At 39.6% G+C, this 15,654-nt stretch overlaps 1 protein-coding gene across 1 annotated transcript in view; it reads right to left on the bottom strand.

Moving 5' to 3' along the window:
• The window catches only part of MYOF (myoferlin), a 158,406-nt gene that overhangs the window by 70,017 nt on the left and 72,735 nt on the right, over nucleotides 1-15,654 (bottom strand). Inside the window, 6 exon segments of the mRNA XM_020964136.2 lie at nucleotides 3,513-3,551; nucleotides 5,535-5,617; nucleotides 8,188-8,231; nucleotides 8,343-8,411; nucleotides 9,503-9,606; nucleotides 14,432-14,558. Of these exon segments, the coding sequence (XP_020819795.1) occupies nucleotides 3,513-3,551; nucleotides 5,535-5,617; nucleotides 8,188-8,231; nucleotides 8,343-8,411; nucleotides 9,503-9,606; nucleotides 14,432-14,558 (466 nt within the window).

The following is a 15,654-nucleotide window of genomic DNA, read 5'->3' as shown; positions in this document are numbered from 1 at the left end:
AGATGGGAAAAAAAAAGCTTAAAGGAGAGACAAAGAATGAAGAGGAGAAGTAGTTCTTCGTGATGGCCTAGAGTGCCTGGCCATGTTTAGCTGTTGGATAACACTTATCTAACATTCCACAGTTTCACCAGAGAGTGATTTTGTGTATGTGTGTGTGTATGTGTGTTTGTGTACATGTGTGTGCGTGTGTGTGCGTGTGTGTGTGGACAATTGGTGTTAAGTAACTTGCCCAGATGTGCACACCTAGTGAGTGTTATGTGTCTGAGGCCAGATTTGAACTCATGTCCTCCTGACTCCAGGGCTGGTACTCTATCCACTGCACCACTTAGCTGCCCCTCAGAAAGTGATTTTCATCACACACACACACACAAACACACACAGAGTTTATAAAAGTAAAATGATGAAGCCATTGAAGATAAAAATAAGAACAAAAGATGAAAATAAATGAATAAAGTATCCAAACAGGAGGGCCACTGCTACTGCATATACCTGCTACCAAAATATAGACATACTCAGCAGAAATATAGACATACTCCATGAAATAATGCATGGAGGATTTGCTGGGTAAGTACCTCATAGGCTTCGATTTTCTTTCCCTATTTTACAATAAACAAATACAGGACATAGAGGCACCTTATGTTCTTCCCTCCTTAAGGCCATTTTGTTTTCATCAGTTCAATTCCTTTCAATCAAGCATCTATTGAATATGTTATGTACCAGGTACTGTGCTATTTTGTGGACTTTATGCAAAATGCAACCTTCTAGGCAATGGGACTTTAACATCCAAGGAAGCCTTATCCATCAAAACAGTCACCTTGGGAGGTTATACACTTATTCCAAAGATGGTTCTAGAGCTCAAAATATTTTAGAATAAGCTCCTTTTTGAGCTCCTTAAGAACTCTTTAAAACCTGTGACACATTCTCCCAAATCTCTTAGTGATTGCCAGGCTTTACTTTTGAAGGGATAGATTTCACTTAGGAAGGTGGATAAGATGGGTTATCAAGTCGAGTAATATCTTAAGGATAATTGCATGGTCTCCCAAAGTGGCAACTTCAAAGGGAAATACTCATTCAGAAATATGTCTTGGAGCTATAATAGTTCCAGGATTCCTAATTTCATCAGTGTGGACACTCCATCCATTAAGGCAGCTTACCCTCTGTAACTTAATGGATGGTCTTCCAGAGTTGCTGCAGACAAATTATTCACTACCCTGTGATTAGGTAATGAGTTAATTTCTGGTGTATTTGCTAAAACATTAGTCACATTAGTTTCTCTTTACATTATTGCATAGTTAGGTCTAATACAATAGTAATTATTACCTCTCAGCCTTCTCTACACTAAATAACCTTAAGTCCCCCAAACTTTTCTCAAATTACCTCTTTTGATACAGAATTATAGACTCTCTCCCAGAAGAATTCAATTTCTGCTTTATATCCCCAGCATAAAGCACACCACCTTGCACATATGAGATGCTTAATAAATGTTTTTTGAATTGAAGTAAATGATAGACCTGGATAGACCTCTTGGATAGAGCACTGGGCCTGGAACGGGGAAGACCTAAGTTCAAATTTAGCCTCAAATACTGACTAGCTGTGTGACTCTAGGCAAGTCACTTAACCTTTGCCTCAGTTTCCTCATCTATAAAATGGGGATAATAATAGCACCTATCTCCCAGGGTTATTGTGAGGATCAAATGAGATAATTGTAAAGCATTTACCACAGTGTCTGGGCACATAGTGAGTACTATATAAATGTTAGCTATTATTATTATTAACACTTAAAAGTTATCTCACCTTGGGTAAGTCACTTAACCCTTTTTGTGCCACAGGGAATTCCCCAATGATTTATCTGTCATTTAGTCATAGCTAGAAGGAACCTCCAGGATTATTGAATATAATCTCCCCATTCTACAGATGAGAAAGCTGAGGATCACATAGGCAAATGACTTGTTCAAGGTCACACAGTGAGTAAGGGACAAAACTATGACTAGAGACCAGGGCTTTAGACCTTTTAGTCCTATATCGATTTAATCAATTTTTTTCAGTCTTTCCTGAACTCTTGCCAGTTCTTCCACATTCTCTTTTAAAATGTGGTGATCAAAACTGGACACAATACTCTATACATAGTCTGATAAATGTAAAATGTAGAGGAAGGGTCATATCCCTGTCCTTGGCCTTTCCTATACTTTTTAATATAACTCAATACCATGTTAGATTTCCCCCAATAATCTTACATTGGTGACTCATATTCATCTTGTGGATCATTAGAACCCTCCCCTACAATGCATTTCATGGCTTTTTTTAAGGTTTATTGACAAATTGTAAATCTGTTGAGTCTTCAGTGTTTCTATATCAATTGTTGTTGTTGTTCAGTCATTTTTCAGTTATGTCCAAATTTTTGTGACCCCATTTAGGGTTTTCTTGGCAAAGATACTGGTGGTTTGCCATTTCCTTCTCCAGCTCATTTTACAGATGAGGAAACTTAGGCAAACAGGGTTAAGTGACTTGCCCAGGGTCATACAACTGGTAAGTGTCTGAGGCCAGATTTGGACTCAGGGATATGAGTCTTTCTGACTCTAGGCCCACTGCTCTATCCACTGTGCCACCTACCTGCCTTCTATATTAATCAGGAAGGTCCAAATTTGATCCTCATGGGCCATCACTGAGCATAAAGTCACAGAACCCACCGCTGTCTAGCTCTTGACATGGCCCCTTTGAGGGCTGAGCATCGGAGCTGCGTACGAGCAAGACAGCCACCAACCAGAGCCTTCCCTCCTCTGTTTTCCTTCTAAAGTGAGAGGGAAGAAATTATATCCATCCTGAGTCAACCCTTAGTGGCTTTCTAGCACCATGGAGTTGGGGGGAGGGATGGTAGAGGGGAAAGAGAATTCTCTTCAATTAACATCGTTGTGTTCCTAATTAATACTGCTGACCAATATTTTTAAAAAACCAATTATTAAAACATTGACGTTAGAGGGGACTCAAATAGACTTTCTGCTTTTGATTCACTCAAGTCTGCTTGTATTAAATTACACATTTTTGCACTTTGGTGGCCAAGCATGAAAACAGTTTGCATCTTCCAACCAGATGGAAAAAAAAATCAATGAAATCGATGTCTTGGGCTTAAGTGAAAAAAAAAAAATGACTTCCAATTCCAGAACCACTGACCTTGGCATCCACATCTCTGTAGCCAGTGAGCACAAAAAGAGCACAGATTATAAAACAATTGAACAATCTCACGAGACATTAATCACAGGGCAGGCGAACAGTACAAGGAGCATCTAAAATAGAGGAGGGAATTGTGGGAGGTCTAGCATCACATAAGCAGGTTCATTGCCAAGCACAGCTCTGCAGCACTGTCATGCACGAGTAACATGGAGATGATTCCACTGCCAAAACCATTTGGGGAAGGACAAAATGGAAACTTCCATTTTAAAAATGAATGTATTTTGGATGATAAACAATAAAGGATAGTCTGGGCAGTGGAGGGCATAAGTCACAAAACATGAAACCTGTAGATGATGCAGCCCAAGCTCCCGAAGGTGAAGAATCTATATTGTAAAAATATGACTGGTTAAACAACAAGAGAAACACAGGTATTATGGAACATCGAAGAAGTTAATTTATTAAGCAGATGGTTTAGCAACATTGAAGTTAACTCAAATTCAGACCCCAAAGCAAAGATTGCTACCCTGTTTTACACCAATCTGGCAGACGAGGTTAAAAAAAACTAAGAAACTTTTGTCCCCTTCCTTTGAAAATCCTCCACAAGATTTCCTACTTTGAACCAGCATCAAACAAAGATATATCCAAAAGAAGTGACCATCAGGAGCCTGGAGTGGGTCATGTTGGGGAGGGGGTAGTGTAATACTTTACATTTTTATTAAAAATCTTTTGTCCTATGCTTGACTGCTTCGGGGTCAGCGACCTAGGATCTGAGGCCCTGGTTAGGGTCTATGGCTATTTCTGCACAAAGAAAATGTTTCCAAGTAGGAAAATCAGAGAGTAAACTCCCTCTACTAATGCTGATTAGTAACTGTTCTGAAACTTTTAGTCTCAGAGGGCTCACTGTAGCACTGAGAGATTCAGAGATTTGTGAAAGTCATGCAGCCAGGGTGTATAAAGGGTAGAACATGAACCCGTCTCTTCCTGACTTCGTGGCTGGATCTCTATGTACTATGACACACTGGCTCTCATTTCCATCACCTTGTAATATTTGATCTCAAACATATTTTTGTCCCGCAGTAAGGGCTTACCTACAGTTCTTATTGCAGTGTGATTTGTAATATGAAATAGAGCCTCAGAGAACCTCAAATCTGGGAAAGTCTAGGATACCTGTCCCTTTCAGGCAGCTAGGTGGCCTAGTAGATAGAGTGTTAGAGTGGGAATCAGGAAGACCTGCAACTGAATTCTGTCCTAGACTAAGCAAGTGACTTAACTTTTCTTGGCCTCTGTTTCCTTGTCTATAAAATGGGGATAATAATAGCACCTACCTTATAGGGTTCTTATGAGGAGCTAATGAAATAGTATTTGCAAAGCACTGTGTAAATCTTCATGTGCTCTGTAAATCTTAGCTGTTATTGTTGATAACATAATTATCACAATAGTAATCAATTTAACAAAGTGAGAGACAGAAAACACTAATGAGCCATCTGGGTCATAAGAGAAGGCCACAGGTACATGTATTGAAAGGTTTTACAAGGTTGTCAGCCTTCTCATTGGTTCTAAAATCTATAATTTGGGATTTATTCCAGGCCTAGGGCTAATAAATAATAGATGGGCCATGAAGTTAACTTCATGGCCAGCACTGATCTCCACAAACCCTCCAATCAATCATTGTTACAGTGCAACTTACAAAACAAAATGCAGTCTCAAGGCCACTTAGATCTGGAGGAATCCAAGGTCCCTGTCCCTTTTTTCTTGATGCATTAATCTACCTCTGTCCTAGACATTCAGTCTTATAAAAGAGCATTAAAGAATCATGGGTCATTTATGCTTTGTAAGTTGTCTTAAGAAACTCTTATTTCAAAAACCTAACTTGAAGCCAAGGGTCTGGCACCAAATGTTAACTCTATATCCAAAGGAGAGATGGATATGTAACCTATTATCATTAGTTGACCCAGGCTTACTTATAATACCCTGCCTTTTAATACAACATTGTTAAAATGAGAAGTGGACAAAGCCTCCATCCCCCAAATGGTTGTTTTATGTTCAGACTTTCCACGTCTTCATCATGATACCCATGGATAGCTGACACCTGTTAGTTAGAAAGACTCCTCTGTGAGAACTGGTCCATCAAGATGCATGCATAAACAGTGGGTGGGAGACTCAACCCCACAGATAGTTTGAGCTGCTGTGATTATCTGTGAATTAACTGCATTGCTGAGTCATAACCACAACATTACTAAAATGGTTCACTGAATTGACTATATTTTGTTTTTCAGACTTGGTCCCCATCTATACTGGTCTATTTCAAAATGTTCAAGTCTGAGGTCTTTGTATCTTCTCACTTGAACATAGGCTGGGTGACTTACCTTCAACTTCCCCACCTGATGCAGCAATTTTAGAGAGATACAGATAGGTTGTTCCTACTACATCATTCTTGGTAAGGCGGTCCCTGCAAGAAAGAAGAGATGAATGCATTGTCCTATGCAGATAGAAGCTAGGATCGGTAAATTAAGCAATCAATAAGTATTTATGAAGCCCTTACTGAGGGCCAGGTATTGTGCTAGGTACTGGGAATACAAAGACAAAAGATTAAATAATCCCTGCCATGAAGAAGTTTGGAAATTAATAAGAATTTCAAGCTATATCTCCTTCCTCTCAGGCAGTGAGACAAACGCATTAGGGTCTATATAATTTTTTCTAAAGCAGAATTTTTATTGGGTTCATTTGGTGATGTGGGAATTACATGCATCATCAGGATGATTCAACTAGAGTAAGCTCAATAATCCTCTTACATCTGTGGTGAGTGAGCTAAGGCCCCACCCATGAGAGGAAGGCACAGTCTTCCCTGACACGTCTGCATTTCTGAGCATAGTGTGGTCTACCAGGAGCTCTCCTCAGAGGTGGCTTTGAGATGGACCAAAGTGCATATTTCAAGTATATATGGCTTTGTGTGTCTTCTCTGCGTATCCCAAAGAATTGGCAATCATACCCTATGTAATGGTCAGTCGTTGGAGTGGCCAACCATCACAGCTCCGCACAATTCCTTTCCTCCACCTGGAGACATGTTTTTCTGAGGATACCCATGGGAGTTATAAATAGTCTCACTCATTCATGTAAATTCTTTCCTTGGTGACTGAGGAAGAATCAGACCCAACTTGCATGAGCAAGATGATTATAATCTCCATGCACTGAGCATTGGGTTCAATTCTCTTCTGCATATCAGGGAGGACAACTAGACCAGCCTTTGGGGTTCTTACAGGGGATATCCTCCTGTGACCTATTCATTGAATCCTTTCTGTACGGCATGCATCTGAGGATCAAGTTCCAGGTAATCCCTTAATTAAATGGTGTGGTTTCAAGGCCAGGTCTTGGAGGGGCCAAATATGATCAGAATCAACCTATCTTCTCAGGGCCATATATATCTTCAGGATAAATTTGGGCCAGAAGCAAACTCTCTATATTGGTCAAGAGATAGAGTCTGTCTCCTGAGCCGACTGGACCAAAGATGCATCCTGGAGGACCCCTGGGTCTCTGGAGCTCTTCTGGATGATGATGGATTGCTATTGATTGCATGGGTGCTACTGGAATGAACATTTTGACTGCCCTCTTCCCTCCCACCTTCTTCATACCTAATCCTCCTCTACATTTATCCCATCCCCTTTCTCTCTCTTTAGATTTTATGCTCCTCAAAAGCAGGCCCTGTGTCATGTTTTTTTGTATCCTCAATGCCTTACACATAGCAGGTATTTAATAAATGTTTGTTGAATTGAATTGAACTGAACAGAATTAAATTGAGTTTTTGTCTTAAGGCATTTCTCTGGTTCATAATTACTTTCTATAGGTTCACTATACAATTTGTGTGGACATTGGACCCATCTCACTTCCCCCAACCTGGATACACCCAACTGGCAAAGTTCCAGAAGGGCAAAGAAAGAGTGTCTTTCCAAACATAAAAGTATCATAAGCCAGAGAAATAAAATAATTAACTGCATACCCTGCCCCTCCCCCCAGCAGTGAACACAATTTCTAGTAAAGGAGCTTTGTTACAGCACTTCCAATTGGGCAGCAACTCACTGTTGTCTCAATTAGCTGCGTAATCAACATTGGCCTCTTTTTGGCTCAATTCCCATGAGAAAGTTGGTTTGTTATAATAGAGAGATCTGGGCTAAGCAGTCTCTTCACAGTAAGCCCAAAGATACAGGCAGAGGGAAGGTTCCTTTTCACTCCCAACACCAACACTTCTGCTTTGCTTTGGGTTGTATTCTTAACAAGAGAGCAAGATCCTGTGATTAGTTATTTCACCCCGGGTTCCCCTTTTCAAGGTGGGGAGGAAGGAAGAGGGGAAGTAGAATCCAGATCTGCGGTTTTATCAGTTTAGGAAACTCCTGGGGAAGAAATCCTCTCTATCAATGCAAATCAGTCCTTTTCCAGCAATGGAGGATCGCAGAGAGATGTCTAAGGGCTAAGCAAAGTTAAATGACTTGCCCAGTATCTCTCAGCCAATGTGGCAGAGGAAGGCCTTGAATCAAGTTCTACTTAATTCACCCAGCTCTGTATTCATAGCATTAGATTGCCTCTCAATGCCTCTCTGTATTACTAATTAACATCTCTCTCCCTCCCTCCCTTCCTTCTTTGTATTTATTAAGTCTTGATTACTTACTTTAAAGCACCTGTCTCTAGGCACTGGGAATAAAAAAGATAAAAAATATTTTCAAATGTCTTATGTACACAGATAAATATCAATAAGTAAATATCTATTATGAGCCTATTATGTGCCAGAAATTGTGCCATGTGTGGAGGCACAAAGACAAAAATTAAATAGTTCCTGGCCTCATGGAGCTTACACTCTAGGGGACAGAGGGAGTGGGCAGGAAAGAGAATGACTAGACTAGGTGTGATGGAGGCCAAAAAGATTCAGACCAAGTTCTCGAGGAAAATTTGGGAGAGGAACGGCTCCAATTGAAATTATTATTTTTTCTTTTAGATTGAGATAGAAACCAATCAGAAGTTTTAACTCACCAGTCATATACCGTTAACTTTATTTTTTCACACATTGAAGGAAACTGTTAAGAAGAGGAGAAGAAATTGTCATCTTTAAACCCAGGCAATAACTGTTAACATTGTTATTTTGACATTAAAAAAAAATGTCTCCCCAAAGAGATGAAATACTCAACCTTGATTTGAAGGTTGACAATTTGATTCCACTCTGGATTTGCATTTTTCTCTATTATGTTTGTGGAAACCTGAAAAAATCACCAACATAAACAACATTAGTTCAAGTTTGTAATTTCCACAATAGAGTGTTGCATCCATTGTCTGGCGCCATCATTTTGTGGGTTCAGTTCCACTGAAGTACGGTAACATAATATGTACAGACATGGTCGTTCATTCATCAATTATATATTACGTAACTGAGAATTTTATCAAATACAATGAATAGCCTATATTGCTCCACATCATTGTTCTATACCAAGCATTTCTTGGGCCTGTTGCTTGATAGATTTTTAACCATCAGATTTCTCATGGGATAGTCATAAGAAATATTTTTTAAAAACCCAGATCAAGACAAAACAACACACGAAGTTACAGATCTTTAATCTGCCCAAGTTTGCTAGAGAAATAAGAAATTGCTTAGATTTACATGAGATGGCAGGTCTTTACAATGTAGGGAATAGGGACTGGACCCGTGATTTCACTGGCATAGGGATCTTTCTCATGAAGAAACTTCTTCTACCAACGCAGGTCTGCATCTTCTCTGCCATTTGTAGACTTGGAGAGCTGTCTAGGATACCAAGAGATCAAGGGCCTTGCCCAGGGTCACACAGCCAGTATGTGTCAAAGGCACAGGACTAGACCCAGACAGGTCTTCCTGGCTTCAGCTCACTAACCTCTACACCATGGTCTACTTACGTAAGGTGTATCACTATATGTTGTCAGGACCTTATCTTTAGTTCTTAACATCTTAGAAACAAAAAGAAATGATCACATTTCTCCCAATGGTAGAGGTTCTCACCTAAGGAAGAATTTTTTTTTTGGTTGCGCCAAAGCCTTATGACCACAGGGGCTGGTGTGAGGATTTGGGGTGAAAGTTCTTAGGCCCTGAGCAGGGCAGGGGAAGGGATTATCTTGAGCCTAGCCCATCTTCCAACTAACTGAGAAATTAACCAGTTATAAGGGCATAGACTTGTCAAATTTGCCAAGGATCAGAATGTTCTTCCTGGGTCCAGTTGAGCAGTAAATCTGTCTGATGTATAACTATTAGCTTTAGGTAGCAAACATAGTTTTAAACATTTATTCCTACAAGCATCCTTATTCAGATTGTGTCCATACACACCTTTTTTCCAGCAAAACAAACTTCTACAAATGGATCCACTAAGTTTTTCTTGTCTACATTGCCTCCAAATATTTCCTTGACAGTCTGTGAGAAGGCATCATCCACTAGAAATGAAAATATAGACAGGAGATAGTAATTCGGGTCTTAAAAGTGTAGAAATTAAAAACAAATATGCCTTGAATGAATGCAGGAAAATTTAGAAGCTGCAAGAGTTGGGAACGTACAGGAGGGTGTTGGTAAATGTTTAACATCTGGCTCACAAGCAGGAAAGTATAGACTGGATGCACTTTTAAGTTTAATTTGTGTTATTAACATTTTCTCCATCACTTTCTTAGGTCTAGAGAAATCAACAAAATGATAAATCAAGTCCTAATTTGTACAGTTTGCCAATTTCTAAGGTGTAAATGCTCACACTGAAAATTCAATGATCTGCTCACACTCTGGTTAGAGTTGGTTCCAGCATGCTCCTGGTTCTAACAGTGGTTTTAGCCTTAATCAAGAGTCTATATAATAGGGGTACCTTGGGCAAATCAAGGGAAATTACAGGTATCAATTTGGAAAAGAAGTTAGGGTCAATTGTTAGAAATGTCCCAGACCAATGATTTATTAAACATCGAAACTGTGGAACAGAAACACCACAATTAATTCACGGGAAATCCTTGGACTTAAGCTAGGTTATGTTCCTAGAAAAAGTATGATATAAGTAGACTTCTGGTTTTTATAACAACGTTAAAATAAGGTAGTCACAGTCCCACTTATGGGTTTGGTGGCCAGCTTTCTGTAGAAGAGGACATAAAATTCATATTTTACATAAACCTGACCAAAATGGCAAGAATGAAAACTTAACATGGGAAGAGCTGCATGGGAATTGGCACTCAATACATTGTTGAGGAAGGGACTATAATCATCATCACCATCATAATGATAATAATAGTAATGGTAATAATAACAATAATAGCTAGCATTTGTATAGCACTTCCTGGTTTAAAAAAGGCTTTACATTTTTTTTTGTTTGATCCCCACAACAACTACTATCATTATCTCCATTTTACAGATGAGGAAACTGAGGCAGACAGCTGTTAAGTGACTTATCCAGAGTCATACAGCCAGTAAGTGACTGAGGCTGGATCTCACCTCAGATCTTCCCAACTCCAAGTCCGGGGCTCTATTCATCATGTCCCCTAGTTGCATGTTACAAACATTTTGGATAACTATCTGGCAACAAATAACGAAGCACAAAAATGAGGATACTTATGGATCCAGTATATTTCTATGACTAGGACATTCATCCTAAAAATATAAAAACCATCTGTACTATCTAGACAAAATCATTCATAGTTGCATAGAAATATTTATTTGATAGACTTATTTATCATATGAAAAGCTAAAAACAACCTACATATCCAGTGATTAAAGAATGGCTGAGTATATTATGGCATGTTAATGAAATAGAATGAAAAGCAACATGATAGAGGACTGATCTCAGAGTCAGAAAGATCTGGGTTCAAGGCTTGTCTTGGTTAAATATTAGTTGAATGACTACTAGCAAGTTATTTAACCTCTCAGTGTACCCAAGCAGTCATGCAGGACCATCAATTACAATGTGACATGGTGAAATAGGGGCCAAATTTGGAGTCTAGAGAACCTCAGTTTGAAACTCAGTTCTGCTTTTTATCACCTATACAACTGTGCCTGGCAAGGATGGATCCACTTACTGCTGTATGACTTTGAGCTTTACTTGTCTGGGTGTAGGCTTCTTCCTCTGTAAAATGGAACTGGACTATGTGACCTCAGAGGTCCTTTCTGGCTCTAAATCTAGGCTCTGATGATATTAACATGAGTTGCCAATCTGTATTAGAGAATTTTCTACACTGGAAGTTCACAACACTAGTGAAATCAGAGGTCCAATCCTTCCTCACCTCCTCTAAAAAAAAGTGGAGGAATATTATTGTGATATGATACCTAATAGATAAGAATGAAGAAAACATGAGTACACCGACATGAAGTGAGATGAGGTAAGATCAGCAGCACTGCAGCTGTATTCGTATTTATTTTAACTATGTATATTTTTTTTCTAAAAGAAGGAAAGAATAGTAAAGCAGCACTTCTGGCTGACTTGAAAAGGGATACAGAGAAGATACATGTCTTATTTGTTGCTAACTTGTTTGGTTCTATTTTGTTAAATTCCGAAGGTTTTGTAACAGCTCTCTGTGATAGCAAAAAAAGAAAAAAGAAGTGGAAAAATGTGAGTATGCTTTGATTGGGCAATGGCTGAACAATTATAATGGAATATCATTGCTCTGTAAGAAATGATGAAAATTAGGAATTCAAAGAAATATGAGGAGACTTCTTTGAACAGATTCAGAGTAAAGTAAGCAGCACCAAGAGAACAATGTCTATAATGACTACAATGTGAGTTAAAACATTAAAGAGCAACTGATCTCCAATTAAGTGAAATAACCAATTTTGATCTCAGAGAAAAGGAGAGGAAAATATACTTTCCTGTTGGTAGAGATGTGGATGACTACAGATACAAGTGTTGCATATGTTGTGAGACATGGTGCCTTTGTCTTTTGGTTTTGCTTCACTGTTTCACTTTTGGGGGGTTGGGGAAGGAAGCACAGAGAAAGGTCCCATGGGAGCAAAGCAATATATTGGGAAATGACTGTGACAGAAAATTTTTTGAAAAGTAATTAAAAATTTCAAAAATGCAATACAATAAAATCACTAAATACAAAAAATCCCAAGGGGTTCATGTAAGATTTTGTTCCTCTTTTGTATGTCTATATAGGTGGTTATTCAAACTTAAATACGTTTAAAAGTTTTAAAGCTCACCATATTTAATCAGTTTGAAATTACATATATGTATCCCCTTTTGGATCACTGCCTTGTCATGGCAGAGGGTAGCTCAATGAAATTATGAACTCTGCTGTGCAGGGTTACTCAAGGCAGACCAGTTATAGTGGAGAGTTCTGACAAAAGGTGATCCACTACAGAAGGAAATGACAAATCACTCCAATATTTTTGCCAAGAAAACTCCATGGACAAGGCCCTGGTGGGCTAGGTCCCCCAGGGAGGAGCAGTTCACAAAGAGTCAGACACGACTGAATGACTGAATACTCACCCTAAATCAGACTTCCTAAATCAAACAGGACGAGACAGTTACCAATTGCAGAATATTTAATTTATGTAGTTAAGACTCCCCCCACACACACACATACACACACAAGAGAACTGTCTTGAATTAAGAAAGTCCTTCTGAAGTTTAGAGCAGAGAGGCTATGGTTATATGGGCTGGAGCATGTCAGGGTAACCCATGATACCAGGAACCCCAATCTTCCCCCAAAATTCTAGTGGGGCTACTCTACCTCTGTGCCACTGCTATAAGCTGCCATTAATTCCTTCTGGAGAATAAGTTCTCTAAAAGAAAGATGCAAGAGAAAGGGTGACAAGGAGGGAAAAAAAGCCAAAAATGACCTTTTATTCTCCTTTACAGGTTAGTGCAAAAGCCATCCCACTGAGTCTCAGCCAGCCAATTGTCTGGGAGCAGTCCCAGTCCCAGGAAACCAAATGTCTTTTTAAGAAAAGTTCGAATATACTACATGTCTATTCTTTATAGGATGATCAATAACCCCAAATTGATTGCAGAGGGAGACAATTACCCCTCCCAAACCAGATTTCTTCAGGAAGCAAGCTAACAAGGTGACTTCGTCTTCTGGCTGCTGTTATTTATGTCATAAATAACAATGTGGGTTTAATGGACAGAGTACTTTTAAGTAGGAATTTTTTATGCTAAACATTCACAAATCCAAGTGCCAGAAACTGGAATGATCCTTCTGGCCTCAAACATATTCTCCATGCTTCAGTGAAGAAGCTCAATTTTGTATTAACGATATTGCTTTTCTTTCTGTTTTTGTAAATGTTTCAAGAGCAAAGAGATTTGTCTACACAATTGAACTCTTTTAGTTAGAAGTCTGATTCTGATGCCTCATTGTGACATGGAGGCAGCCCTAAGTTCTGGAAGGCTAGACCAGTTGATTAAACTTTGTCAGGCTCCAGCCAAAATGGAAAGGCTTTGAGTGCCATCCCAGCAACTGATGGTCTGCTCTCTGAGGATCAGCCTAAGCTCAATGAGAAGAGGCTCATTACTGATAAGCTTACCCTTCGGTGAATTTTTTGGCCATGGCAACCCAGGAAACCCCAAAATAAATACAAAATGGCCCTCACTCCTGTGGCCCCCTTCAATAGAAACCAGAGGAAACATTTAAATATGAAAAATTAATAAGGATGTGGGGAAAGCTAAGAATCACACAAACCTTAAACCATCTATAGGCATTAATAAAGCTATCTGAATTTTGAATGTGGGGTGCTTTTCCAGTGACTAAATGAACATGCTCTTGGAGGAACTGCATTGTGTCTGGATCTGAATTTTATTGGAGGAGTTGGTAATACTGGAGGCTCATCTTTCTTCTACACTCACGAGATTGTAGAGCTTTCTTCATAAAAGTTTGGGTGGTGAGCAAGGCAGGTACCATTGTCTCCATTTTACAGATGATAAAAATGACTCAGAAGTTCATGATTTGGCCACTGTAGTGTGGTTAGTAGGGACTACCAGAACCGTGGACTGGGTCTGACTCTGAGTCCATCAGTCTTCCCATCATGCCTCACTGCCTTATTGGACTCCTTGCTCTCTCCTCCACCTTTCCCCTCCTCCCATTTTTCAAAGGAGGAAACCGACTGCAAAGGTGAAATGACTTGCTCAAAGTTCTGTGGCTAGCTCGAAGGTAAAAGCTGTGTGTGTGTGTGTGTGTGTGTGTGTGTGTGTGTGTGTGTGTGTGTGTTTAACACAGGTCCTATTAAAAACAGCCTATATTTATTATATAGATTACTGCTCCACAATCTCAATGGCAAGATTTAGTGAGTACTTACTCTGAGGAATATCCTCAGCTCTGTAAATTTTCAGGACAAAAGTGACCCACCGAAGGGCAATCCCAGCAGGAAGTAACAAGTTACTCTCCACGTCATCGCTATCATTATCTCGATCTCTCTTCTCTGTCTGTTGGGGACACATAGTTACAAATTATGCACCAGAATTTTATACATATAGAAAGCACCAACTGTGGCGGACCAAATGGTACTATCATAATTAACCAATCAAATAAACAATTAGTTCCTATTATGGACAAAGCACCTACTTTGTATGTGTTGAAATTACAAAAGCAAAAAGGCAAAACCAACTCTGAGACTTTTCATGATGAAGTCCTAGGTTACAGGCTAATACTTGTGCTCTCCATTTTTCCTCATCTTCACGTTTGCCATCTCATATCTATGCTTTCTGGGGGGAGGTCCCTCAAACATCAGAGGATGATAGATTTTGAGATCTAGACCTGGAAGGGACCCCAGAGACCACCTAATTCAAGTCCTCCATTTTAAAGAGGAAACTAAGGTACAAGAGTGACTTTAACAAGGGTAGCAAGTAGTAGAGACAGGATCTGAACCCAGACCCTCTCATTCCAATTCGGTGCCCTTTCTACTGTGCCATACTTCCTCCCATCATCAGAAAATAATTTGTGCTTTTGTAAGTTGGGTGAGCACCAGTCTAGTGAAGTTGCGTGTTCCTGGCATTCCTACTGATGTCCTTTAGAAGCCCGTGTGCCTATAGGTACTCCCCCCCCCCAATTCCTTAGGGTAGTGAGGTCAAACTCAAATAGAAACTGGGGGCAGTAATCATACTAAAGGGCTGAGGGCCACATAATGACTTTGTCTAAAAAACATATCTCTATTTTGTTAAATATTTTCCAATTTCATTGTAAGTGTTGCAGACTGCACAGGGCTGAGAGCTTCATATCTGATACCTCTTCAGTAGAACAATGAACACCCTTTGAGGCAACACTTAGCTGTTGCAGGCAAATTAGTAACCCTGTACAACAGGTAGCTAGGTGACCCTGTGTATCGAGTGTTGAGCCTGGAGTCAGAAGACTCATTTTCCTGAGTTCAAATCTGGCCTCAGACACTTACTAGCTATGTGACCCTGGGCAAGTCACTTAACCTTGCTTGCCTCAGTTTCCTCATTGTAAAAATGAGCTGGAGAAGGAAATGGCAAACCACTTCAGCATCTTTGCCAAGAAAAGGCCAAATGAGGTCACAAAGAG

This window comes from Phascolarctos cinereus, unplaced genomic scaffold (assembly GCF_003287225.1).
Source record: "Phascolarctos cinereus isolate Bilbo 61053 unplaced genomic scaffold, phaCin_HiC Scaffold_3;HRSCAF=262, whole genome shotgun sequence".
NCBI lineage: Eukaryota > Metazoa > Chordata > Mammalia > Diprotodontia > Phascolarctidae > Phascolarctos > Phascolarctos cinereus.
The sequence above is the reverse complement of the archived record's forward strand: the minus strand, read 5'-3'. Positions and strand labels throughout refer to the sequence as shown.